This window comes from Vulpes vulpes, chromosome 3 (assembly GCF_048418805.1).
Source record: "Vulpes vulpes isolate BD-2025 chromosome 3, VulVul3, whole genome shotgun sequence".
Taxonomy (NCBI): domain Eukaryota; kingdom Metazoa; phylum Chordata; class Mammalia; order Carnivora; family Canidae; genus Vulpes; species Vulpes vulpes.
In genome coordinates, this window is record NC_132782.1 from 106,850,444 (window position 1) to 106,876,091 (window position 25,648).

Below are 25,648 nucleotides of genomic sequence, written 5' to 3' on the forward strand. Positions count from 1 at the left end.
CCCGGGACCCTGGGATCGCGACCTGAGCTGAAGGCAGACGCTCAGCCTCTGAGCCACCCAGGTGCCCTCTAGGGGTTCCCTGATTTAACTTCTACGTATACTGTTTAATAGAGAATAAGCAAAAAAACATGCTAATTTGAAACTTTATTAAAACTCAACAATATCTTAAACAGAATTATCACAGGACCCAGCATTTCCCTCTCCTTGATACTGCTTGATATATATTCAAGAGGATTGAAAAGTTGTATAGGAATATTCATAGCAGCATTTTTCATAATGTCCAAAGGTCCATCTACGGCTGAATGGATAAACATGAACGATCCATCATACAATGGAATATTATTCAGCTACAAAAAGAAATAAAGTCCTGAGATCTGCTACAACATGGCTGAAACTTGGAAATGCCACTGCCCCACTGCGGCGAGGTAAAAAGTAAAAACTCTACTCCAAAGGCCTTACTTTCAGTATTTTCATTTGCTAAATGTTTAGAAGTTGATTCCTTGAGCCTCTTGAACTGTGCTGGCAGGCTTACCATTCCTTTTTCATTTGAGCTATAGCCTACTCTTCTCATCTTTCTCATTTAACGGCTTCTGAAGTTCTGTTGCTTCATCCATCCACCCATCCACTCACCCATCCATTTTTTTTCATTCATTCCACAAACCCAAATTGGGCACTGACTATGTTCCAGGTGTTCTACTGAGTGCCGTGGATGCGATGACAAGAAAAATCCCAAACAAGGTCCTTTCCCTCGTGGAACTGATTTCAGAGTCTCACTATTATTCCAAGTGCGGTCCCTGGACCAGCCTCAGCTGGGGACTTGAAAGAAGACAGCATCTCCAGCCCTGTCCCAGCCCAACTCAGCCAGATTCTGCTTGCATGTGCTTGTATATGCATGGGTGATCTCTGGAAAAATATACAAATTCTGATTAATAGTAGTTATATCTAGGAAGACTGAAAATAACTAGAGGTAGTGGGAGAAACCCAAATTTTACTTTATACCCTTAAGTATTAGTCACATTATTATTTTTAGACATGAACCTTTAGTGCTTAAAACATACGCCGAGTCTTTTTGGTCCCTTTCTTGACAGCTCTGGATGTGCAAGCACTTCCTGTGTGTGGTGTCTCATCTTAAAGAATCCTACAAAGTAAAGTGTGGGTGTGGAGGGGGTGCAGAGCCCACCCTGTAAGATGAGTGCAGAGCCCACCCTTTTGTTCTAGGTTCACTGTGGAAATTCAATGAGTATATGTAAAACATCAGATATGCAGAAGGGGCTTGGTCATCTCTCTCTGCCTTGGTCCTCTGTAACCCCTGGTTTCAGTTGTAATTAGGGCAAAAGTTCCCCTTGACCATCACACCTCCCTAACAAGGACCACTTATTTGCAGGTTAGGTTCTGCTTTTTCCCATATCAGAAGGGGGGAAAGGCCCCACCGGTCAAGCACCCCTCTGGTTCTCTGCCTTGGGATCTCGTTGCCACTCCCACCAGCCCAAGAAGGGAGTAAGTTTCTTGATGGATAAAAACATTGGTATAGAGTAGAGGATTGAATATGCTTTCTGGCACAATAAAACTCTTGATTCTAGATGCCCATTCATTGATTCATTCATTTACTCATCAGCGTGCTGGGTGCTGGGGCTTGGCGGGTGAGCTATGAGGTCTCTGCCTCACAATCTCTCCCCTTGCTGCCCTTCTTGAGTTAAAGTTATTGAAGTATGACTTATGTACAGTAAAATTCACTCTTTTCAGTGAATAGCTCTGTGGGTTTTGACAAACACAAACAGCTGTGTAACCCCCAACACAGACAAGACATGGGATAGTACTGTCATTGCCCCCACGTTTTCCCATGCTTCTTTGCTCCCTTGTGGTCAGTCTTCCTGCCCCACTACCCCCAGCCCCCAGTTGCCCCTGATATGTCCTCTGTCCATATGAATCCACGTCTCCAGAATGCTGTCTATTAGATGGAGCCATACAGGTTGTGTGGCCTTTTGAGTCTAGCCGCTTCCACTTGGCTTAATACATTTGTGATTCCTTTTTTACTGCTGAGTAGTACTCCACACCACAGATGCTCCACTTTGGTGCCATCTTGAGGACAAAGGGGGAAGGAAGACAACTAACCACCAGATGGCCTCTGAGCTGACATTATATTTTCTCCCATAGGCAGCGTTAGGTGTGAAAGGTGTGAAAGGCAGATTTGATTATTACCACAGAATAGATAAATGCCATTTCTTGCACCTCCAATTCCATGGCTTGAGAAGCCCCTATTCATTTTGTTTCTTGCTGTGTTTCGACTGGGACAATATGGCCTAGTGGGCCTGAAATGAGCAAGAGCCCCATGAGAGCCCCGTTCCCCTGGGGCTTTATGACAACAGTGCTGAGTCATAGAGGTCCTGCCCATCCCTAAGAGAAGATCCTTCCCCTTCCTCGGTGCCTTGTCCCCTCAGAGTTTTGCCCTAGTGTGGCTGATGGGGCAGGATGGAGTTTCTTGGAACCACTCAAACTGCCAATTACTGTGGCCCCAAGAAAGGCTGTGGCTTCAGTACGCTGCCCCCGGCTGTGCCGGCCCCAGAGATCCAGGAATGTTACCAGCCCTATTACCTGCCTGGGTACCGCTGCCTCAACTCCTGGAGACCCAGCCTCCTCTACAAGATCTCCAATGCCCAGACCTGCGTGGATGAGGGAGCCACGTGCCGCAGCGCCCTGCGGCCACCCACCATCCTGCCCGCGCTGCGCTCTGCGCTCTTCTGCCGCTACAACCCCCACGACTGGGACCAGTCCAATGAGCTGCAGATGCGTGGGGCCGAGGCCTCTCGGCTATGGGCCAGCCGGCTGACGGGTGACTCCATGCGGCTCATGCAGGACAAGGACCAGCTGACGCGCCAGATGCAGGAGGGCACCAGCCGGAACCTGGGCCAGAGGCTGTCGGACATTGGCTTCTGGAAGTCTGAGCTGTGCTATGAGCTGGAGAGGCTTCTGAACGAGAGCTACAGCTTGGAGACAGTCAAGAGGCGGCTAGAGTGTGCGGCTGAGGAGCTCAACTGTCCACTGCAGGTGAGTGCGGGGGGGGGGGGGGGGGCAAGGCAGCCTCTGAGATGCAGCCCTGTGCCATCAGCTCCTCTTGGGCGAAGGCCACAGGCACTTCGCAGGTCAGTTTGAGCTGCATTATCATCTGCGATCCCTTTCTACAGTCCAGGATCATCCCAGTCAAATCAGGGTTCCTCAGGCTGAATCGGATTTCCTTTTCCCCTTGGGATTACATCGGAACTGCAGAGGTTTTATACAGACATCCCGTGTGTGTATGCGCGCGCGCGTGTGTGTGTGCATGCACTCATGCACACAGGGTGGTCTTTAAAGGATATACTTAAAATAATTGCTGTATTTTGCCCCATACCCGTGAACACCTTCTAACATACTCTATCACTTACGCCATATATTTATTTATTTATTGCTCCCCGAGCTAGAATCTAAGTGCCACGAGGGCAGGGATTCTTGTCTGCCCTGTCACCGGCGTGTTCCAGACGGATCCTCAGCTGTGCTGGGCAGCATGTCTGTGCTGGTTCTCCGTGAGCAGTGTCTCTGTGGACGGCGGTCATCTGGGCCGGTGTTCTGAATATCTTCCCAGCCTAGCACAGTGCGTGGCACATAGTAGGCACTCTGTGTTTGTTGAGTAAATGAATAAATACCTGGATGGGAGTGTTCCCGACACTTCTGATCTCCAGTCACATCCCGGATCAGTTAGGCTTCTTTTGGCGGCATGTAACGGGTACCTGATGGCCACTCAGCCAAGGCTCAGCCAAGTAGGAACTGATTTTTCTGTCTTAATGAGAATTCCAGGAGGAAACAGAGCAGCCTGCTGCCGCCTCCACTTGATGCCGGAGGCGACCCAGGTGCCCGTCTTTCTGCTCTGCCATCGTCAGCATGTGGCTTTTGTCCTATTGCTTGCAAAGAGATTTTGTATCAAATCTCTCAAGAGATTTTGCAGGCTCCTGCTTGCAAGGAGCATTTTGATGTTCTCATTTGAGGCAGGAAGATAGGGCTAGGGCAAAGGGCACCTGTGCCAGCTGTGGCAGGGAATGTCAGTTTTCTGGAAGGAAATATCCTGTGTTTCCATTCCTAGCCCATCTGCCGGAAGTCTCCTGGGCTCTGTGGCTGCAGAGGAGTCTGGGTGGGTGAGTGGTCTTCACTGGGTCCTGGAGTGGACATCGGGTAAGGAACTGGCGTTACCTTCCTCTCATGCTCTGGGAGCCAACCTTGGTCACACAGGATGATGTTCTGCCGCTCCCCAGAGCAGGCAGGGACTCAGAACCTCCTGCCTGGAAGCCCCCTGCTGCCATTTCTGCTCCGTGTCAGGTGTGAGGACATCTGCAGGAAAGGTCCTGACTCTGCCTGTCCGGAAAACCTGGCTCCACTTGGTCATAGGCAGCTCCCCGACAGCCGCAGGGTGACTTGGGGATAAGAGATTTTTCAGCTCCATTTCTCCCCATCTCCAGCACTACTGCCCTCCCCTTGGACAACGATGACTACCTCCTTCCTCTCCTCCCCACTCCTGCCCTCCTCCTACCCATCTTCCAGCCAGAGGGGTGATTTTATATATTAAATTGGATCTCCACACGCCCTCACTAAAACCCCCTTGATGCACCCTGGTTAACATCTAAATTCCTTGTCACCGGCCCTAGCCTCTGCACGGCCCAGGCTCTACTCACTGCTCCAGCCTCACCTCCTCCAGTTCCAGGGGCTTCCTGTCTGCTCCCCTTCCTACCTCAGGACCTTTGCACCTGCTGTTCCCTCTTCCTGGCACATCATTCCCATTCACCTCTGCTGCTTCTGATAATTCAGGTCTTAGTCTGTCATCTCCCTAGCAAAGTCCTTCCTGGCCAACCCCACATCGCCCTGACTATTCTCATCCAAGTCTTCCTTACTGAAATGATTGCACCTCTTTCTGCGTTTACTTCTGTGTGTTCTCTTCTGTCTCTTAGAGCTCCATTAGTGCAGGGACCCTCTGATCAGTTAGTTGTGGTATCCCTAGCACCTTGATCGGGTGTGGTCAGAAAAGGGGCTCAGTAAATTCTTGTGATGTGAACCCCTCTCCCCTCCTGAGTTCCCAGATGCATTTGCATTCCAGCACCAAGATGGGCCGTTCCCTCCCTCCCTTCTTGCTTCTGCTAGTCTTTGTGACATCACGGGCTCATGGCCCAATCACCAGCCTTTCTCAGCCTCTCATTCTGGGAGCTCCCCTGAGCAGCCACTTTTCCCATTTTCTGTTCCATTCTGCCCATGTCCCCATGACAGCTGCAAGGTGCATGGCTGTGTCACAGGGTTGCCTGGGTCTCACGTGGCCTTGGTCACTTTGCAAAGCTTTCCCCTCCTCCCCATTTACAGATCTTCGAAAAGGGGCTTTCATACATGTTCATAGGTAATAATTTTTGACCATATTCTGAGTGCTTTACATTTGTCGAACCAACTTAATCCACACAGCAAACCTGAGAGATAGGTACCAGCATGCTACACATTGGCAGTCCTGGCACCCCGTGGTCCCCACGGAGGGAGAAGGGGAGGTGGAAGCCCGCTCATGTGCACAGCGATGAGGCCACATGAAGCATCCAGGTTTCCTGAGGATAAAACAGATTATAGCAAAGGTGGATGTGAGTCGCCTCTGGTCAGTGTCTCCATATGGGTGCAGGGAAAACATGTTACTCCTGCTGCTCCCTACAGGTGGCCCTGGAGTGCCTGTACCATCGAGAGAAAAGGATTGGGATTGATTTGGTCCATGACGATGTGGAGAAGAACCTTATCCAGGTAAGAGGCCCCCCGCCCCCCCACCCCAAGGGAGGAGGCTCGTCTAGTCACAGAGGTTTCTGAGCTGCCCATCAGGAGCAGAAGCCATGTGTCACCGCATGAAAACTCAGGGCTCAGAAAGCATCATTGAGGGCCTACATTCCATAGAGAACAGGGAAGTGAGGTCATGGGACCCTCAGTTTTGATCTCCAAAATGAACAACATAACAATAATACCAATAAGTAACAATAACAAAAGCTAGTGTTTATGGAGCACCTACTGGATGTCATACACTGTAGCATTTCATATGCATTATTTAATATAATGATGAAACAATCTACAAATGAGCACTGGGCACATAGTAGGTGCTAAATTTTCTTTTAATCAGAAAGTGTATAAAAAAGGAAGTAAGACGAGGAATGCAGGGGATCCCTGGGTGGCTCAGCAGTTTAGCGCTTGCCTTTGGCTCAGGGGGTGATCCTGGTCCCAGGATCGAGTCCCACATTGGGCTCCCTGCATGGAGCCTGCTTCTCCCTCTGCCCGTGTCACTGCCTCTCTCTCTCTGTCTCTCATGAATAAATAAATAAAATCTTAAAAAAAAAAAAAAGACGAGGAATGTAGAGCCTCCACAGCTGACCCTTACCTAATCTGGCCCAGGGATCAGGTGGGATGAGGCAGGAAATGGACCCTGCCCTGACATTTCACCTTGGGGGGATGGTCAAGGTGGGCTGCAAGAGGCAGGGGTAGAGTCACTAGCCTGGGAAGTGAGGTGCCATGACTTTCTAAGTGATGCTGTTTTTTTGTTTGTTTGTTTTTTTGTTTTTTTGATATTTTTCACTGCAGGAAGTAGATTTGCTAAAATGTTGCCAAGAACAGATGAGAAAACTAGCTCAAAGAATTGATATCCAGATGCGGTAAGAACTGCTTTCTCTCCCCCTTCTGGCATCTGTTTTGGGTCTCCTTGGTTTCCGAGGGCAAGCAGATGGCTGTCCGTCTCTAGGTGGTTCTTTTGGTCAGTGGTGCGTTGGCAAGTGTTTAACAACCAGCTCTCCAGGGAAGAAAATAAAATCCTGATTTATAGCATCTGCAAGGCCAGCGGGGTCGGTGCTGCCACCACCGTTGCTGATTGTTATTATTTGCACGCAGTGCCTTGGCAAAAGAAATGGGCCTCACTGAGGCCTCTCTTAGCCTGGGGCTTCCCCGTGTTTGTTCTGAACTTGGGGAGATGGCTGAGAGCGGGTGGCATCAGGCATCAAGGTGAGGGGCCAGGGCATCTCCAGAGGGGAGCTGGCAGGCGCCTTGAGCCGGGAGTCTTCAAAAGCAATCATCTTTTTGTTCTTGGAAGATTACATAACCAGTATCATGACAAGCCAGGAGGCTCCCCCTCATAATTAAAGGGAGACCTGAGTTTTACAGGGCTTGGGGCCCATAGCGAAGCCCTTGGTGCTTGGCTCCCCTGGAGGTAGCCTTCCCTCTTGATGCTGGAGCTGGGCACTGCCTTCAACTCTTATGGGGTGCGCTGTTCTCCTGGTTTCTCCTCTTCGTGTACTCAGACACACAGGACAAGAGCAGGGCTGGTCACCTAGCCACAGCTGCCCCTTCCAGCTGCGTGGGGCATGTGGGTAACCTGGACGAGATGCTCAGGGGTCAGGCGGCTTGCAGCTAGGCTCTGGGGGCTTGCTGTGCCCCAGAAGGAGCAGTCACCTGCCCTCCCAATACACACAGAGCAGCCCCCGCCTCCATTGAGGAGTAGGTGGAAGGGACAGGATCACCCAGGATAGAACAGCATCCAGGGCAGTGCTGAAAATCTCCCTGCAGATCTAAGGGTGTGGTCAGGGCAGATCTCAGAGGCGGAGGTGTCTGAAATCAGGTGCACACACAGCAGTGATGCAGGGACCTGTAAATGGATGAAAGCAGGGTCATTTGCACGCCTCTGACCTGATTTCTGATACTTTCACCTCCCACCTGGACTATTGTTTGCCTCGTGTTTGTCTATACATCAATATGCTTAAAAAAAAAACAAACCCTTACATATTTATATTTAAAAAGGAATCTTTTTAACAAAGGGAGTGCTTCGGGTAAGGAAATGTCTTCACTGGGTTTTTTCTTGCCCTTATTTTTATGATCACTTTGGGCAAGAAAGAGAGGTTCCCTATTTGTGCTTGAGGTTCCCTATTTAAGGCTATGGCAGGAACTCGGCATATGAGGGTGACAGAGGGCTGGAGTTTGGGACAGGGGATAGTTTGAGCCCACAGAGTGAACAGAATCCCAGACTTGACATTGGGGAGCTGGACTCAAGGAGGGGAAATCCCAAGATGGGACGGTGAGGGGGGGACTGCTTGTGCAATCTCAGCATGGAAGCAAGATGTGGAAGTGTACCAACAGCTAGAGAGGAGGAGAGGGGTGGACACAGAGACAGAGGAAAAGTTGGGGGGATTGAGGACAGACACTGAGAGGTGCAGGCAGCTGGGGCAGGGAGGGTGGGGGGTAGAGAACGTGAGCAGGTGGAGAGGCATCCCTCCCCTTTGCCAGAACAGAGGCTGAGCCACCCTCGAGAGAGGCTCTTTGACCTTGGGCAGTGGCTCTCTGGCAGAGGAGGCCTGTTTTCTGGCAGGAAGCAGCTCATGTTGCCAGGGCTCCCTGATTAACCTGGCACTGGCCGGAGCCTCAGTGGCTGGGTAGAACTCAGTGTAGCCTTGCCCCCGTGGGGAGGCTCCACTGCTGACCGGCTCAGGTGGCCTCCCTGGTGCTGGCCTGTGGCCTCATGGTTGTCTGGGGGAGGCCTCAGGCCTGCATCCAGGCGGAGCTGTGTCCCTATGTCACCAGAAGCCTTGGCAAGGCAGAAAAGGCTGAGCAGAAGCCCTATCAGGGCTTTTCCTTGCAGGCCGACAGCAGGGTGAGCCTTGGCTCTGGCTGGGCTCTACGTCACTGGCTGAGGTGGGGAGACAGGGGATGCCCCCTCTTTCTCTAGGCTCATTAGCTGGACCAGTAGACCAGGGATTCTGAGGCCCTGGGTCCCCTCTAAGGCTCTGGCATGTTTCTTTTCTACATTCTGGTCTTCACGTTCCAGTTCATTAGGCAGGACAGGGCCCCATTCCTCCATGGTTCTGCCAATTCAGAAGGCCTCAGGGGACTCAGGATGGTTTCTCCTGTCCCAACATGACTCCCTGAGCATTCTGATAAGTGGGAACCCACCAACACGATTTACTTTCTTTGCTTCCAGCCTGTTTGAAAGCTGTCACCAGCATCCGGTGTCCATAGCAGAAAGAGAAAGTGGCAAAAAAGATGAACAGAGACAGGGGAGAGGGACAGAGAAAGAGACACAAAATCCCCAAGACAGAGAGAAGCCAAGAAAGATGAGGGAGAGAGAAGGATCATGCACATGCACACGGACGCACAGACACACAGACACCCCAGTATGAAATGTGCACCACTCACTTTAGTTGGTGTCTGGACATCAGCTGGCTCAGTGAAGGTTACTCCCCGTCACTTCCAAGCACTTCAAGGGCAGAGTCCCAGTCGATGCTTGTGTGTCTTTAACACTGATTAATCTTGTTTCTATTAAGAGAGAGACAGAAGGGTTCAGGCTTAGAACCTTCTGGAGACAACAGATTCTAGCTAGGATTCTGTTAGTGTTTTCTTAGTATTTATGTTTGAGGTGACCCAATAATGGAAGGTGCTACTGATGTTCCATTAAAGAGAGCGATGCAGATTTTTCCCTTTAAAATACACTTATTTGGGATCCCTGGGTGGCGCAGCGGTTTGGCGCCTGCCTTTGGCCCAGGGCGCGATCCTGGAGACCCAGGATCCAATCCCACATCGGGCTCCCGGTGCATGGAGCCTGCTTCTCCCTCTGCCTGTGTCTCTGCCTCTCTCTCTCTCTCTGTGACTATCATAAATACATAAAAAAAATTTAAAAAAAATAAATAAAATACACTTATTTATATTTTAGAAGTGATTTATGAAAAGTAGTAAGTAAATAATAGCACAGGTACTTTGAGAACATGACAAGAACCACAAAAGTGGTTCTCCAGGGTCTGGAGTTTGGCACACGGTGGCCTGTAAGTCTAAGGTTCCCAGGCAAGATACCAGCCCTGAAGGCACCAAGTACTGGCCCTACCACTGTCCTCGGCTCACCTCTACTGTGTCCCTGACTCCGCCCAGTCTCTGATTCCCCCATCCCTGACCGGCCAATGTTTGGCTCCGCCCAGTCACTGACTCCGCCCACCCCGACTCCGCCCACTCCCTAACCCCGCCCACTCCTTGATGCTGTCCAGCCCCTCACTCCGCCCCCTCCCTGACTCCACCCAATCCTTGATCCCACCATCTCTGTCTAGGTCCTGGCTCCGCCCAATCAAGACCCTGCCCAGCCCCTGACTCCGCCCCCTCCCTGACTCTGCCCAGTCCCTGACTCCGCCCACTCTCTGATTCTGTCCAGGCCCTGACTCCACCCACTGCCTGACTCCGCCCACTCCCTGATTCTGTCCAGTCCCTGACTCCGCCCACCCTGACTCCGCCCCCTCCCTGACTCCACCCATCCCTGACTGTCCAATTCCTGACTGTCCCATGCTTCGCCCCACCAGTCACTAGCTCTGCAGGCTCCCTGACTCTGCCCGGTCTCTGATCCTACCCATCTGACTGTCCAGGTCCTGGCTCCCCCTAGCTCCTGACTCTGCCAGCCCCTTATTCTGTCAGCCTTAATGAGCTGCTAAGAGGTCCCTAAACACCTGGATGTCTCGTTTCTTTGCTTTTGCACATGTAAAGTCCTCACCTTGGACTCCTCATTCCCCCGCCCACCTGTCTACTGTTTTATGGAACCTACCTCAGAAACGTTCTCACCTGGAGTTAATGGCTTCCTCCTCTGCATTACTTAGTATCCTTTTCAAACCCTACCATTCTTTATTTATCTCTGCTCTATTTATACAAATCTGTAAGCAACTGGAAGGTAGTGACTGGATCTGGTAGTAGTGACTGGGTCACTGGTAGTGAATGAGTTCATGTCTTTTCCCTCTGTGCCCAGCATAGGGTCAAACACAATGATCTGTGAAGTGATCTAAATCAATACTGGGCTCTGTCCGCAGTGAGAATTCATATCTTCTCAATCGAGTCAGCAAAGTACAGCTGAGGGCCCAAGTCTGGCCCACCACCTGCTTCTGTAAAGTTTTATTGGGACATAGTCATGCCCGTTCATTTACTGTTTTCCTGCATAGCTGAGTAGTTGCAGCAGAGACCCTATGACTTACAAAGCCCAAAATATTTAGTATTTGACCCTTTACAGTAAATGTTCGTCCACCCCTGTTCTAGATGACAACAGATCCTAGTGTATTAAGGGGATGGGAGTAGTGTGATGAGGGCATCAAAGTGGGAAGAGGCCGAGAAGCCACTGGGGATAGACAGAGCACCCTTCTGGGAGTCCAGAGGCTTGGCTTTCAGCAATGGCTCTGCACCACGCTCCTGGGTCACGTCATGTGAGGGACTCTGGGTAAGTACATAACCTAGGGACAAATCCTTGCCCCACACAGGGATAACCGAGATGCTCAGCATGCTCTGGAGAGGGACCTGGAGGACAAAACCTCAGCCCAGTTTATCGATGAGAAGTGCTTTAACCTGAGGAACACGTCAGACTGCATCAGCTTTTTCCATGGCATGGAGAAAGTCGATGGCACGTAAGTAGTGGGCTCTTGGTACCCATCTCTGGCCGAGCTTGATGGATGTGAGGGCTTCCAGGTCTGCTTCTGCCAAGGAACCATAAGGGGTTATCATGCATCAGTCAAGTAAGAGGCAAAGTGGGTGAGTGAGGATTCTCTGTTGCAAGCCACGGAATCCAATGCTGGCTAACATAAGACAAGATGGAATTTACTGGAAGGCTGCTGAGGGAGCCACAGACTTCAGGAGAAGGCTGGATGGACAGGAAGGTTCTAGCAGCTTGAATGAGCCAGGCAGTGGGAGCTAATCAGCTGTATTGTCAGAGCCCTCCTCTCTTCATTCTTGCCCCACTTTGCCCAAGATTCAAGTTCCAGCAAGGGGGTGTAAGAGATTGGCTTAGGGAAGGTCACACAGCCACTGCCATGAGCCAGGGCATGCCAGGCACCCCGAGTGGCAATTCCATCAAACAAATCCAAAATAGAATGGCTGTAACCAGGCGGAGGAGGAATCCAAGCTCTGCTGCAAGAGCCAACGAATGCCCGTCAGTGCTGGTGGCGGCTTAAGAGTGGATTCTGGAGCCAGGCTGCCTGGCTTCAGATTCAGCCTCTGCACTCATGCTTGGGACAAAGTACTTAATCTCTCTGGGCCCCATCTGTACTGCAGTAAAAATAGTGCCCACCTCCCAGAGCTGCTCTGAGTATAAAAAGGTGGGTGTGTGGAGCGCTGAGCACAGAGTCCAGTGTGGGGGAAAGACAGCAGCGAACATGAATTGAGTGTTTGCGGTGTGGCCTCATTTTCTTGTCACAGCAGCTCCGAGGTAGGTGCCTTCTGTGTGCCTGGCTATGTCATAGGCATGTCCCTGTTGATGGAATTTCACGCAGAACTTAGGCCTGCTTTCCCAATCGGCAGTCTAAGGTCTGGGATGATGAGGGCTGGACAGAGCAGTGCTCTGGGTACAAGTAGAGATGGTGGTATCTCTCTTGGTCTCTTAGAAAAAGAGAGAGAGAGAGAGGGCATCCCGGGTGGCTCGGCAGTTTAGTGTCACCTTCGGCCCAGGGTGTGATCCTGGAGACCCGGGATCGAGTCCCACGTCGGGCTCCCTGCATGGAGCCTGCTTCTCCCTCTGCCTGTGTCTCTGCCTCTCTCTCTCCTCTCTGTGTGTCTCTCATGAATAAATAAGTAAAATCTTTTTTAAAAAAAGAGAGAGAAAGAAGACTTCTAGGACACATATTTGTGCCTGTCACACAGTAAACGCTTGTTGAGTGAGCAAATGAGTGAAAAGAGGAAGGGAGCGGGGGAAGAAAGAAGAGAGGAAAGGAATTTCTTGGCAGTCTCCTTGGTCTGAACCTGGGGCCACCAGCTGGACCCCAGTAAATATCAAAGTGTTGCAATGACCCTTTGGGGTTTCCGGTAGTGGCAACTCATGGGGACCCTCCTCCTCCTCCTGTTCCCAACAAGGGGACACCCCCCCCTCCGCTCCCCATGGCACTGGCCATGTGAGCAGGACTTCAGGCACCTCGTCGCCTCAGCAGCAGCTGGCTATCCGGAGTGGGAGTCTGGAGGATCCCCTTCCCAGACAGATGCCTCCCTGAGAGCTCAAAACCAGGAGCTGGCAGAGACTCGGGGCCTGCTGTTTAAAGTCCCCGTCCAGCGACTCCAGCTGGAGGGCAAGTGCCGCAGCTGTGACTGATTGCTCACCAGATGTGCTAACCCAGGCTCTGTATTGGAGGTTTTCTTGAAACAGGGCCATAGCAGGGCGGGCGAAAGGACGTTGGGAGACCACATTGCAAGGATCTCTGCTCACCCAAGTTCTCCTTGCCCCAGTTTAACCGATGATGATGATGATGGTGATGGTACTGGTAGTAGGTGCCCTTTGCTGGATGTTTGCTAAGTGCTAGACACTTTGCAAACAGCGTCTTGTGACTCTAAAACACTTATCAAGCGCTTCCTGTTGCCAGGTGCCAAATAGGGGTTTCACGTTTAGTTGCTCAACAACTGCAGGGTAGATACCATTATTCTCCCCATTTTACTATGAGGAGAATAAGGCTCAGAGAGTTGAAGCAACTGGACCAACCTCACATAGCGAGTGGCAGAGCCACAGTGTGAGCCCACGTTGGACACGGAGCCTGTGTTTTACCTCGGCACCTTCCGGCCTCCTGGCAAAGCTTGCCACCTCCTCCATCCTTAGAGGACACAAGCTCCAGAAAGATCGTCCCACTTACTAAAGCACACCACCTTCCAGCAGACAAGCTGCCTCTGGCACATGCCCCCCAAGGAGAGTGTGATGGAGCGGGTTGTTTTCTCTGGGGAGCACAGCTGTCTGCTCCAGGGGAGGGCGAGGGCTTAGAGGTTGCTGCTCCTGACCTTGACAGTGCTCCGTTCAGCAGCAGGAGGCACGCTCCCGAGTCAGTCCGCAGTCTCTCTGCTATCCCAGGTGCCTCTCCCTTCATGGATCGATGACGAGTAGCTGTGTGACCTTGGAAAAGACACTTCACCTCTCTGAGCCTCAAGTGTTTGTTGGCTGAAAGGTCTGGATCAGACACCGTGCCCTCTCCCGCCTCCAGAAGGCTGAGAGACCCCCGTTACTGCTTGATTTTTTAAAATTCCTGCAAAAGACAGACGAGGCGACCACATATGATATATGGTTTTTAAAAATTTCTATTCACCATGCAATCTAAGTGTGCTTTAAAATGTTGAAAGGAGACTTCTATTTCAGAAAATTGAGTCTCTTTTTTCTACTGCCTGAGAAGAGAGATGTTTTATTTAAGAACTGGAGACTTCCCAGCTAGGGGAGATCTTAAAAAGTCACCCAGTCTGGTTTGCCCCCGAAATGAAGCCGGCTCCCGAGAAATACGTGCCCCTCCTTCTAAGAGGCTTCCCAGAGGAGAAGACCCCCATGCAGTACATCGGCTGTGTGTTGCAGGGATTTGCAGACTCTGCCAGGAAGTACTTTCTGTTGTCTAAACTGAATACCTTATGCTGCACCACCTCTGAGAAGCTTTCCCTGCCTGCCTTTTCTGATAATAGTCTGTGTCTCCGTTCATCCCCCCGCCCCCCCAGATCCACTCTCCGGCTGCCGTCCTATAGTGGGGGCTGCCCACTGCAGCAGACCGCCTTCCCATCTGGTTCCCACTTGGGTTCAGCCTGGAGGAGAGGCACCAGCGGGAGGCGGAGGGCAGGAGGAGCAGGAGGTTGGGGGTGGATTGCTCCCACTCTCTCCCCCACCAGGGCTTCCCCTCTCCTTCCCCTCCCTCTGCTCTGGCCCTCAGTGGTGACAGCCTTGTGCCTCGGCTCACCCAGGAGCCCCGCGACGCCTTCCGATCCTTTTTCTTTCCATTTATGACCCTGACAGACGCATGATGGCTGCACTCCATCAGCCTGTCTTTCCCCGGCTAAAGTCCTTCACAGTACATACACCATGCGTAAATATCTTCTTTATTTGATGTCTATCTTCCCCTCCTGGAAGCTTAGCACCATGAGGTCAGGGACGTTGATGCTCTTGTTTCTGGCTCTGACCTGGGTGCCTGGAACAGTGCTTGGCACGTGGTAGTCGCTCAGACAACGTTCGTTGAATCGTTGAATGAGTGAGGTGGGGCAGGTAGCATGGGCACGCTCTCGTCACTGAATTGAAAGGGCCCTGCAGCCAGCACCGTGCCCCAGTGTCTGCTTCGTGGCCTGGCTCATGATTTTGGTGGTGAGAAGGGAGTGCTCAGAAAAAGAGCTTTTTGAAGGAATCTCTCTTTTCCCTACAATTCACCAGGTGCTCTGGGCTCCAGATACCTGCCCTGCAAAATGGGGGACGAGGGGGATGGATTAGCCCAGTGGTTCTCAACGAGGGACAGTGGATCCCCCTCTCCCAAGGGACATTTGGCAATGTCTAGAGACATTTTTGGTTGTCATGACTGGAGGGGCAGTACTATTGGCATCTGGCAGGCAGAGGGGCGCTGCTAAACATCCGACAGTGCCCAGGGTGACCCCCCAACAGAGTTGGTCCCACTCGAGATGGCAAGAGTGCCCAGCATGAGACTTGGGATTGGGGGTTCTCCAAGACCTGCCTTCCACCCCCATCCCAATTCCTGTCTTGAGTTCAGTTCATCCCTAGTTCATCCCTGTACCTCCTGCAGGATCTCTGTGCCTGAGACCTGGGCCAAGTTCAGCAATGACAACATCAGGCACTCGCAGAACATGCGGGCCAACTCCATCCGGCTGCGTGAGGAGGCTGAGAACCTCTTCCAGACCTTGTCAGATCAGCTCTGGAAGCAGTTTACCCACACCAACCTGGCCTTCAGTGCCCGAATCTCCGAGGTGACAGACGTGAAGAATAAGCTGCAGATACAGCTGGCTAAGGTAAGTGAGACTCACGCGTGTGCACGTAAGGACCACTGTCCACTCAGCTGAGTCCTCACCTGCCTCCTGAGGGCCTCAGCGGCATCTGGCCAAGCTGCCCACCCACCCCTGGCGCTGAACCGGCCTATTGGTCCGGATCTGGAGCGTGTCCCCCAGAAAGGGGAAGGGCCATGAGCATCCCACAGGGATTCCAGCATCTGGGGTAGACCCTTCCCTGCTCCCCCCGATGATGGAGCTTGGAGCTTGGCCTGCCCATCAGCACATCACCCAAGAGGATGCTGGCGGCCCCCAGGGTCCCTCGCTCCATCTGAAGGCCCTGCAGCAGAACATAGTCAGTGAACATGGCCGCAGTTATCAGAGCCCCAGGAAATGGGCCGAGCAGCTCTTGGCCCACATCTTTGGAAATGTAACCTTTTGACCTTCGAAGGCTTCCACAGCATCAGGGGTGAAGGATTGCCTAGTTTTGTCACTATCTCCTGCCACTGCCATATTGCCTGCCCTTTCTACTGCTCCTGTGGGAATGCAGTGTGCTGTCTCACATTTCTGGGGGTCCTCCCTGCATGGAATTTATCCTCCCTGCTCCATCTACACTCAGTGAACATACTGGGTGCCACATGTTTGCTGGCCGCTGGGAATGAAAGCAGGGGCTGTGCAAATAACCCCTTGCTCCCTATCCTCAGGGGATTTGCATTCTGGTGTAGGAGCAGTGGTGGCTATAAAATCTACACATTTGAAGGACATAGGTACGACAGTCTGATTGGGGGAGGTGGTGACAAAGGACTAGCCTTGAACCTGCATTCACAAAATAGAATTGTAGATTCAAGGATATGTTGTATGTACATATATAAAGGATATTATATATATGTATATGTATATATATATATACATATATATATATATATATACATATATATATATATATTTGGAGGTGTGGCATGCAAGGTTCAATGGAAATTAGACAGGGTCAGTGTAAGCCCCCACAAACGCCACCCTAGAGCCTCAGGTATGGAGGGAGCAGAGAAAATGGAAGTTTCTAGTATGAGGGAAGAGCAAAGAGAAGCATCAGGGCTTCACATAGGGACCTACACTGGGTGGCATCAAGAGCAGGTCACTAGGGAGTTGGGCAGGCAAGAGATGGTGGGAAGAGTATCCTGAGAGTGGCCAGTGAGTACAAAGGACATGTGTGGTATGAGGTTGAAGCCCTGGGCAGGCTGAGGTCCTACAGGTCCTGGTAGGTCATGGTGAGGGGTCCTGACTTTACTCTGAGAACAGTAGAGAGGCTTAGAAGGTCTTTAAACGGAAGGGATTGGGATGTAATCTCATCCTTGGTAGATCTCTTTCCAGAGAAAGAGGGGAAACGGTTGCAGAGGTGGGGCGTGGACACAGCATGGTTAAGAGGCTCTTGAGGGCATCCAGTGAGGGGCGATGGCCACCTGTGCATCAGATGGGAGGGGGAGGGAGAGATGTGAACTATCTTGAGAAGACAGAGTTGGCAGATGTGCCTTCCCTCCCTCCTTTCCTGAACACTTTTCTATTAATCTTCCCAAAGCAGGGTTGAGACACTTTCTTTAAAAAACATCAACAGGAAACTCAACATTGTAGATTCCTCTCCTTCATCGAACAAAGATCTAAGGGGTGTCTACGGTGTGCCAGGTGATACACGAAGCAGGGGGGCTACATAGCTGGGTTGGGAGTCATGTTCTGGGGAGATGCAGACAAGTCAACCAACTAATACAGTAAAATCATAGCCACCGACACAGTGTTTACTCTGGACCAGGCACTAGTTCGGCCAGATCCTGTAAAGGGCCAGATCCTCTTTTTGGCTCTGTGGGCCGTACGGTTTCTGTCGCAACTACTCAAGTCCTGCTCATCTGGACGGCCGTAGACAATATGGACACAAATGAGCACGGCTGTATTACTTTTTTTTTTTTTAAGATTTTATTTATTTATTCATGACAGACACAGAGAAAGAGGCAGAGACACAGGCAGAGGGAGAAGCAGGCTCCCTGCGGGGAGCCCAATGCGGGACTCAATCCCAGGAGCCACCCAGGCATCCCACAGCTGTGTTCCAATAAAACTTTATTTACCAAAGTCGGCGGTGGGCCAGATGTGGCCTACGGGTTGCAGCTTGCTGACTGCACGTGCAGTTTTACATAGATTATCACTACGGACAGAGCGTGGCTGCCTGGGTATGAGTCCTGGCTCCCCATCTCAGCAATCCTAGACAGTTTCCTTAACCTCTCTGTGCCTCAGTCTCCTTATCCGTAGGATGGGGATAATATTGGTTCTGACTTCAGGGTTGCCAGAAGGATTATCTGAGTTAACGTAGTAGGTAAACCAGCCGAACTAGTGCCTGGTCCAGAGTAAACACTGTGTCGGTGGCTATGATTTTACTGTATTAGTTGGTTGACTTGTCTGCATCTCCCCAGAACATGACTCCCAACCCAGCTATGTAGCCCCCCTGCTTCGTGTATCACCTGGCACACCGTAGACACCCCTTAGATCTTTGTTCGATGAAGGAGAGGAATCTACAATGTTGAGTTTCCTGTTGATGTTTTTTAAAGAATGATCCATGAATCCAGTAAAAATTAATACTTTTAATTTCAAGCCTATTCTTTCTTTCTCTTCATTCCTACTTTCCTTCCTTCCTTCCTTCCTTCTGGGGAAAGTTGTCCTATTATTGTGGTACAAAAAGAGTACCATTTTCTTAGTCTGTTCAGGTTGCTGTAACAAAAATGCCGCAGTCTGGGAGGCTTATAAACAATAGACATTTATCTTACATGATTGTAAGCCTCAGGAACCAAAGCTTGGGCAGATTCGGTGTCTGCTTCTTGATCCACAGACATCATCTTCTCGCTGTGTCCTCCCATGGCAATGGCACAGATGGGAGGAGCTCTCCGAGGTCTCTCATATCAGGGCACTAAAATCCCATTCATGAGCCTACTAGGGACCTCACTGTCTCTCTGAAACCCCGCCTCCTCTTACTGTCACAATGGGGATGAGGTTTCAACATGAATTTTGGAAGACACACACTCAGTCCGTAGCAACCACTATTAAGTGTATAGTTCACTGGTGTAAAGTAACTTCAGGCTGTTGTGCAAGCATCACCACCATCTGTCTCCAGAACGTTTTCCCATCTTCCCAAACTGAAAAGAACTCCCAGGTTTAAGGAACTCCATGTACATTAAACCACTCACCAGTCCCCTGTCCCCTGGCAGCCACCACCCTCCTTTCTGTCTCTTACAAATTGACCACTCCAGGTCACACTTCCACATGACTGGAATCTACACTATTTGTCCTTTTGCGACGGGCTAATTTCACCGAGCATGGTGTCTCCGCGGTTCCTCCATGTAGCAGATGGACCCTGAGATCATGTCCTGAGCTACAGTCAGATGCTTACCCGACCGAGCCACCCAGATGCCCCAAAGGCAGATCAAGCAGTTTCTTTTGAGGAGACATTTCATATTGTGGGTCAAATACAGCACCTTGTCATGTTTCATGGCACAAGGTCTGAGGCCTGGAGGTGACTTGAAGAAGCTCCTTCGGTGGGTCTCAGCGACTGGTTTCTCCTCGGTGAAACAGGGAACAGTAGAGTTAGTTGATCAAGGCATACATTTCTGTGGTGTCCTTAGCACAGTGCTTGGCTCATGATAAACATTCAATAAAAGGTAACTAAGTATTCATACTATTATCAATGGGGAGAAAAAGGATCTCTTGGGTGATGGTGGGGAGCAAAGCCTTTTCCCTAGATTTCTCCAGGGAAGTTTGGAATTGTTACCAACAGTCTCCTCCTCCCTGATGAGAGAGTTTTTGTAACTATGAGGATTTTTATTAATATTTATCATTTAATCACCACCTGCTTTGCAAATAAGCCAGCACCCATTTGAAACACACCACACCCCAGCCCAGCACCTGTGACAACACTCCCTGAGCGAGGACTTGCCTCCTGGTTGGTGACGATCCTATATCATGTGCTTCTAAGATAATAAAAGAAGGAGTTGATGGAATGAAGGTAAATATATAGCAATCATGTCACTTTTTAAAAAAAATTCATAAGAGACACACAAAGAGAGGCAGAGACATAGGCAGAGGGAGAAGTAGGCTCCTCACAGGAAGCCTGATGCGGGACTTGATCCCTGGACCCTGGGATCATGGCCTGAGCCAAGGGCAGATGCTCAACTGCTGAGCCACCTGGGCATCCTAGCCATTTCATCTTTCAGTGGTGGGTTCAGATGGAGGATTTGAAATTCTCCTTTAAAATTTTACTTGTTAATTGTTGAGCTCAACCTGATTCCCTTGGCAAGGAGCATTTCTGGAAGCCCCCATCCTCACCCATGCTACAAAGTAAGTATTGTCCAGGTAGTCACAGGAATCCACTTTGAAAGGCCAGGTCTACACAGTTCCCCATGCAGACTTTGAATCCAGCAGGGGTATGGAGGTGTATAGATAGCCTTAGCTGTTCACCATGATCCTAGGGTTCCCACCCCTAAGGCCACACCCTAAACTTTGTAATATGTCCTGGATCTCGTCCATGCACTTTATCCTCGCACTCTGGGGCCCGGGGTGTGTCCCAGTCATGTTGACCTCTGCTAGAAGAGAGGCTGGTGACTTCTCTGGGCTGGAGCAGTTGCTGACCTGGGAGCAGGCTGCTGCCTTTGAGAATCGATGCCTCCTGAGAGCTGGGAACCCCCTAGGGGTCCTGGAGTGCCCGGGACTCCAGATCAGCATGAGTCCCCACCTGTATCCAACGACCCAGTTGAATATGCTTTGTTAAGGGGGTGGACTCTTAATGTGGGGGAAAGGTGACCCGGGGGAGGGATGGGGTCACCGCTCTAGAGCAGTGCTTATCCTGAAGTGTGGAAGCCAGGCCCTGGCAGGGCAAGTGACAGTGAGTGTATCGCAAGCAAGAACGTGATTCTTCCTTCAGGCCTGTTTCAGTCCCTGAAATGATCACATGCTAGACGACCTTCTCCACCTCTTCTAAACAGCGAGTGCCGGCCTTGGGGGAATTTGAGAAGTTTTGACCAATATATGTTATGAGGCCACCACCTTAAATAGCATGGTTTTACTTGCCTCTTGTTTCATGCACTTTTATGGTTATTTGCACTTACAAAAATGATGCCGACTTTCCAGATGATAGGGATACAAAGTTTTATTTTCGAATAGAGGCATTTGAGGTGTTTTGTTTTGTTTTGTTTTGTTTTTAACAACTGAATGGATTTGCAGCTAAGATTGTTCATTGAGCGAGGAACGGTGTGAAGGGGGTATGGTGGACATGGTAAGGGTGGTTGGTGGAGGCCTGACTCTTGGGAAACAGCCGCGTAGACCCGTGTGTCAGATAGTACCAGTACCCGGATATTGCACTGAAATGCAGATGCTGGCGGAACAATCTGCTGGGCCTGAGGGCCTGTGTTTTGAACCGGCTGGGGCTGAGGGGGCAGTGAGGGTGGCGGTGCTGCCAGAAGGAAGTAGCCGGAGGGTGGGTTGTCCAGCAAAGTCAGCTTTGACAGACATCTGGGTGAGCAGCTGTCTCCCTCCGTCTCTCTTTCCTCCCCTCTTCCAGACTCAGAGTATTGGGGGAACCAAATCCTTCCGAAGGCAAACCTCGGGCATCCAGTCTAATCCGATTTTCCCTAAGTGCAATTTGTTTCCAAGCTTCCAAGCCGAGCCCAGTCGTCCCTCCCGCATGGATCTGGCCAGCTTACCCTGTCACCAGGGTCAGCCCCATTTGTGCAGAGGCAAACGCCCCTCTGGGGTTTCTGCACCTCTTGGTCATGCGAGCCCTTGAGTCAAAGTCATATTTTCCTGTCTTGGATGTGAATGTGTCTGGAGCAAATGAGAACGTCAGGAGCTGGGGGGTCAGGCTGTCAATGAGATAAGTGGGATTTCTCAACTTCCTCTCAGCAGCTTTGTCCTTGCACGTGCTGTGGGCTTTCTGGTAGCAAACAGGAGCCAGCTTTCTCATGAGGATATCTACCCTGCTGCCTGCTGCCTCATTTTTTCTCTGTGGCTCAGGCTTCCAGGGGCTTCCAGGGGCTTCCAGGGCTCTGACTTGGAGTGCTCAGTCCCAAACCTTGGAGCCCACTAGGATGCCTCTCTTCCTCTCCCATCCCGCGGCCGCTCCATCAGTAAATCCAGTCGGTTCTACTTTCAGAACCTCACCGTGATCCTCTGGCTGCCCCCTTCTGCCTCCACCCTGGGGGACCTCCACCATCTCCTGCCTGGGTTACTGCTGTGGCCTCCCTGCCGCCCTGTTTGCTTTTGAGAGTACCCACGGAGTAGCTGGCAGCTCGTTAAAAGGGCATTTGATTTACAGAGAAATTTCAACCGCTTTCGATTTCCAAAGAGAAAACCTTGAGAGTGTGGCCAGAAAGGTACAGGTGACAGGCTCTGTCTGGGTAGCACCTGCCAGTTGTCCATGGGTCAGCATGTTCACAGGGACCGGGCTGGTCTGCACCACTGCTGTCCCGGGGACTCCTCGCCTTTGTAAACCCAGCACCACCCCCTGAAATGCATGGTGCACCGCACCTCAGGTAAACGCTGGTGAGTGGTTTCAATCCAAGGACAAAACCTAGTAGTCCGTGGGCTGAACTTGGCCCACCTGTCTTTGGCCCCCATGTTTTTTTTTTTTTTAACAGCTTTATTTATCCTTGACATGTAATTAGGTGCACATGTTTGAAGTGTACAATTTGAGAAGTTTTGACCAATATATGTCATGAGGCCACCACCTCAATCAAGATCGTGAACACATAAAAGGCGGTTTCCTTGTGCCTCCTTGTCATCTTCCTCCACCCCCGACCACCATCCCACACAACCACTGATCTGCTTGAATTTGCATTTTCTAGAAATATTTTATAAAGGGAGAGGTACCCTATTCATTTTTTTTTTCATTTGGCTTCTTTCAGCGTAATTGTGAGTCTGGTTGACTCTCTATTGTGGGGCAGTGTGTGTTGTGCGGATATTATATTGTACGTAGACACCCCTGGTGTGTATTGTATCCACATACCAGAATTTGCTTATCCATTCCACTGTTTAAGGACACGAGAGCTGTTTCCAGTTTGGGCTGTCACCTTTAAAGCTGCAGTGGACATGAATGTCCATATGTTTATGGACTCCTCATACAGGTCTTTTGTGGCTTGTTTTTGTTTTTAACTTTTTGGTTAAAAAATGGAGATTTCACAGAACAGTTCAGATTTCCAGAACCTGTAGAAAAGTGGGTAGCTCTAGCAACCCTGAGCTCAGCTTTCTCCAGGGGAATAGTGAGTGGGAGCCCAGGCTCTCCAGTTCACCTTGGTCCTCACCACCCCTGTCATGGGCCACTTAACTCATTTGCATTACTCGCCTGGGTTCCTGTAGGCTCATGCATTAGCACGTTTTGCCACATGCGTCGGGGGAAATGTAAGAAAGCAGATGTATAAGGCAGTCAGGCATGGGAAGAGTTGAGCAGAACACAGAAGGACTATGAATTTTAACCTTGAAAGCCATTGCTTTTACTCTGAGATGTCTTTGGGGTTTTGCTTTCCAAGCGGTCATTAACACCAAAAGAACACCCTTTCCCTGCCTGGGATGCAGTGCCAGCGCAGGAAGTCAGTGTCTGAGGGGTGAGGGCCCAAAGCCGGCGATCTGAGGGCCCCAGCTCCTACTGCCAGCCCCCGTGTTTGTCCAAGGAGGTCTGGAACCCATTGTGGAGTGGGAAATACTTTTGTGCTTTGCAAGCAGCCGGATCCTGTCCAGCACCGGTACCCGCAGCCAAGCTACTGACGGCTCTTTCTAAAACTGGCCCAGCCCAGGGGAAGTGGAGCCGGCCTGCCTGCCCCTGTGGCTGTGGGTAGTCTGGGGAGGAGGGGCGGGTGCGAGCCTTCAACACCATTGCAGCTTGGCGAGAAAGTTCCCTTTTCCAAGTGTCATCAGGCTTTCCGATAGCGCCAAGACTGGAAGTGATGCTAATTTGCCTTTAACATCTTTCTATCTGACGGCGAGGCATTGAGTCTCAAGCAGGCTTTGAAACCCTAAAGACAAAAGAACTTAGACTAACCTTTTTCCCACTTTCTCTCTTGTTATGGTACCCTCTATTAATGGTGAGGGAGATTGGTTTTCCACTTGTGGCAATGAAATTAAGATCCTATTTCAAATACATTTGTCCAACGCTGAAAAGGGGGTTGATTTGAAGAAAAATGAAATCCTTATACAGATGGTATGTGGGTAGGGCAGGGTAACTCAAGAAAAGCCTCGGGGTGGCGTGCGGTAGGTCTCTGCCTAATATTCACCCTTACACCAGGAGGAATCAGAGGCTCGCCTGTGTCCCTTGGACATAGGTCTCATTGCTGTACCTGGGCCACGTGTGCCTGAGTCACCCATCCTGAGGGGCCTGTGAGAGACCAGGTAAGGGCAGTTCTGAGGGCCGGGAGATGGGGAAATGGACTGTGTCACCATATATCTGTCAGCAGTGACACTGAACAAATGGGAGAGAAACTGCTGGAATCAGGAAGAGAGGGCTGAGGTCCAGAGCTGGGGAGGCAGCCAACAAATGCAGAACACTGGAGGGACCAGACAGGAGAGGCCTCAGAGAACAGGAGAGAACCAGCAGTCCTGAGCTCCGGGTGGCCGGTGCAAATGAGGCTGTGTCGGGCCCACTTTGTGGCCACCATCAATACTCCAAGCTCTTCCTTCCCTCTCCCCAGTGTAAGCTCCAGCTGGTGTTGGCCTTTGACTGGAAGCCAAGGGTGGGGCCATCGCTGGGATTGGTTACAGCTGACACAGGAAGCCGATAAGATGCTGCCTGGCCGAAGAAGAGCGTTGTCTCATCCTCAGCTAGGTCCTAGCGATTTGCTAATTTCTTCCAAGTTGTGGGTTGTCCACTTCTGGGTCTTTGGCTGTTTGCCTGCTCGGGACCTGCTGCCCGGCTGTTGCATTTGCTCTCCTTGTCCCGGTCCAGATACCCCTGGCATCTCCACGTGTGAGCCCCACTGGTGGGTGCAGATGGCTGCACTCAATTCTGGCCCTAGTACTTCCTGGCTAAGTGGCCAAGGCCAGCGTTTTCCCCGTCTGCTGGGAAAGTGGCAATGGTTGACCCCTATCTGTGAGAATAACAACAGCTCTGCCCACCTCCGTGCTGGTGCTCCATGAAGATCAGCTGGAAGGATGGTTCCAAAAGCCGGGCTCTGACCTCCCATCTGGAGGGAAGAGCAAGCAAGGTGGCTGAAAGAACATGGAGTTTGGAGTCAGAAGACCAGGGATGAATTTTGGTAGAGCTAAGGGATCTCGGGAGAGTGACTAACTTTCTGAATCTCCGTGTCTTGATGTATAAGACTGTGAGATGAGAGGGGAGGGTGCAGGGGAGCAGTTCTTGGGCTTGGCTGCACACTGGAATCACCCAGAAGCCCAGGTCTTGCCTCTAGGGATCCTGATCTAAGTGGTTGGGGTGTGGCCTGGGTATTTATTCAACCTTTTAGACTCCCTGAGCCAAGATTGAGAACCAGAGGTTCTGAGTTCAGACCAGTGTTTCTTAGAGTGTGGTCCTTGGATCGACAGCATCAGCATCACCCAGTCCCATATTTGAAATGCAAATCCTTGAGCTCCATTCCAGACCTTCTGAATCAGAAACTCTGGGACCTATCCATCTGAGTTTTAACAAGTCCTCCAGGTGTATCTCCCAGGTGTAGACATGCAACAAATGTCTGTTAATTCCCTGACTCCCGGAAGCAGATGCCCACTTAGCATATCTTATGTATTAGACTCTGATTTAGGTTCTGAGGATACAACATGAATGGGACAAGATCCCTGCCCTCAAGGGGGCTTATGTTCTAATAGGGGAGACTGGTTTTTTAAAAAACAAACACATTTGGGATACCTGGGTGGCTTAGTGGTTGAGCATCACGCTCAGGGC

The 25,648-nt window shown here is 50.8% G+C and overlaps 1 protein-coding gene across 1 annotated transcript in view; it reads left to right on the top strand.

The window, feature by feature from the left end:
• The first annotated feature begins 286 nt into the window (after positions 1-286).
• Positions 287-25,648, top strand: part of TEKT5 (tektin 5) — a 41,472-nt gene continuing 16,110 nt past the window's right edge. The window contains exons 1-6 of the mRNA XM_026002976.2: positions 287-425; positions 689-3,045; positions 5,707-5,790; positions 6,613-6,683; positions 11,292-11,435; positions 15,540-15,762. Of these exons, the coding sequence (XP_025858761.1) occupies positions 2,470-3,045; positions 5,707-5,790; positions 6,613-6,683; positions 11,292-11,435; positions 15,540-15,762 (1,098 nt within the window). The 5' untranslated portion in view covers positions 287-425; positions 689-2,469. The remainder of the gene's footprint in view (positions 426-688; positions 3,046-5,706; positions 5,791-6,612; positions 6,684-11,291; positions 11,436-15,539; positions 15,763-25,648) is intronic.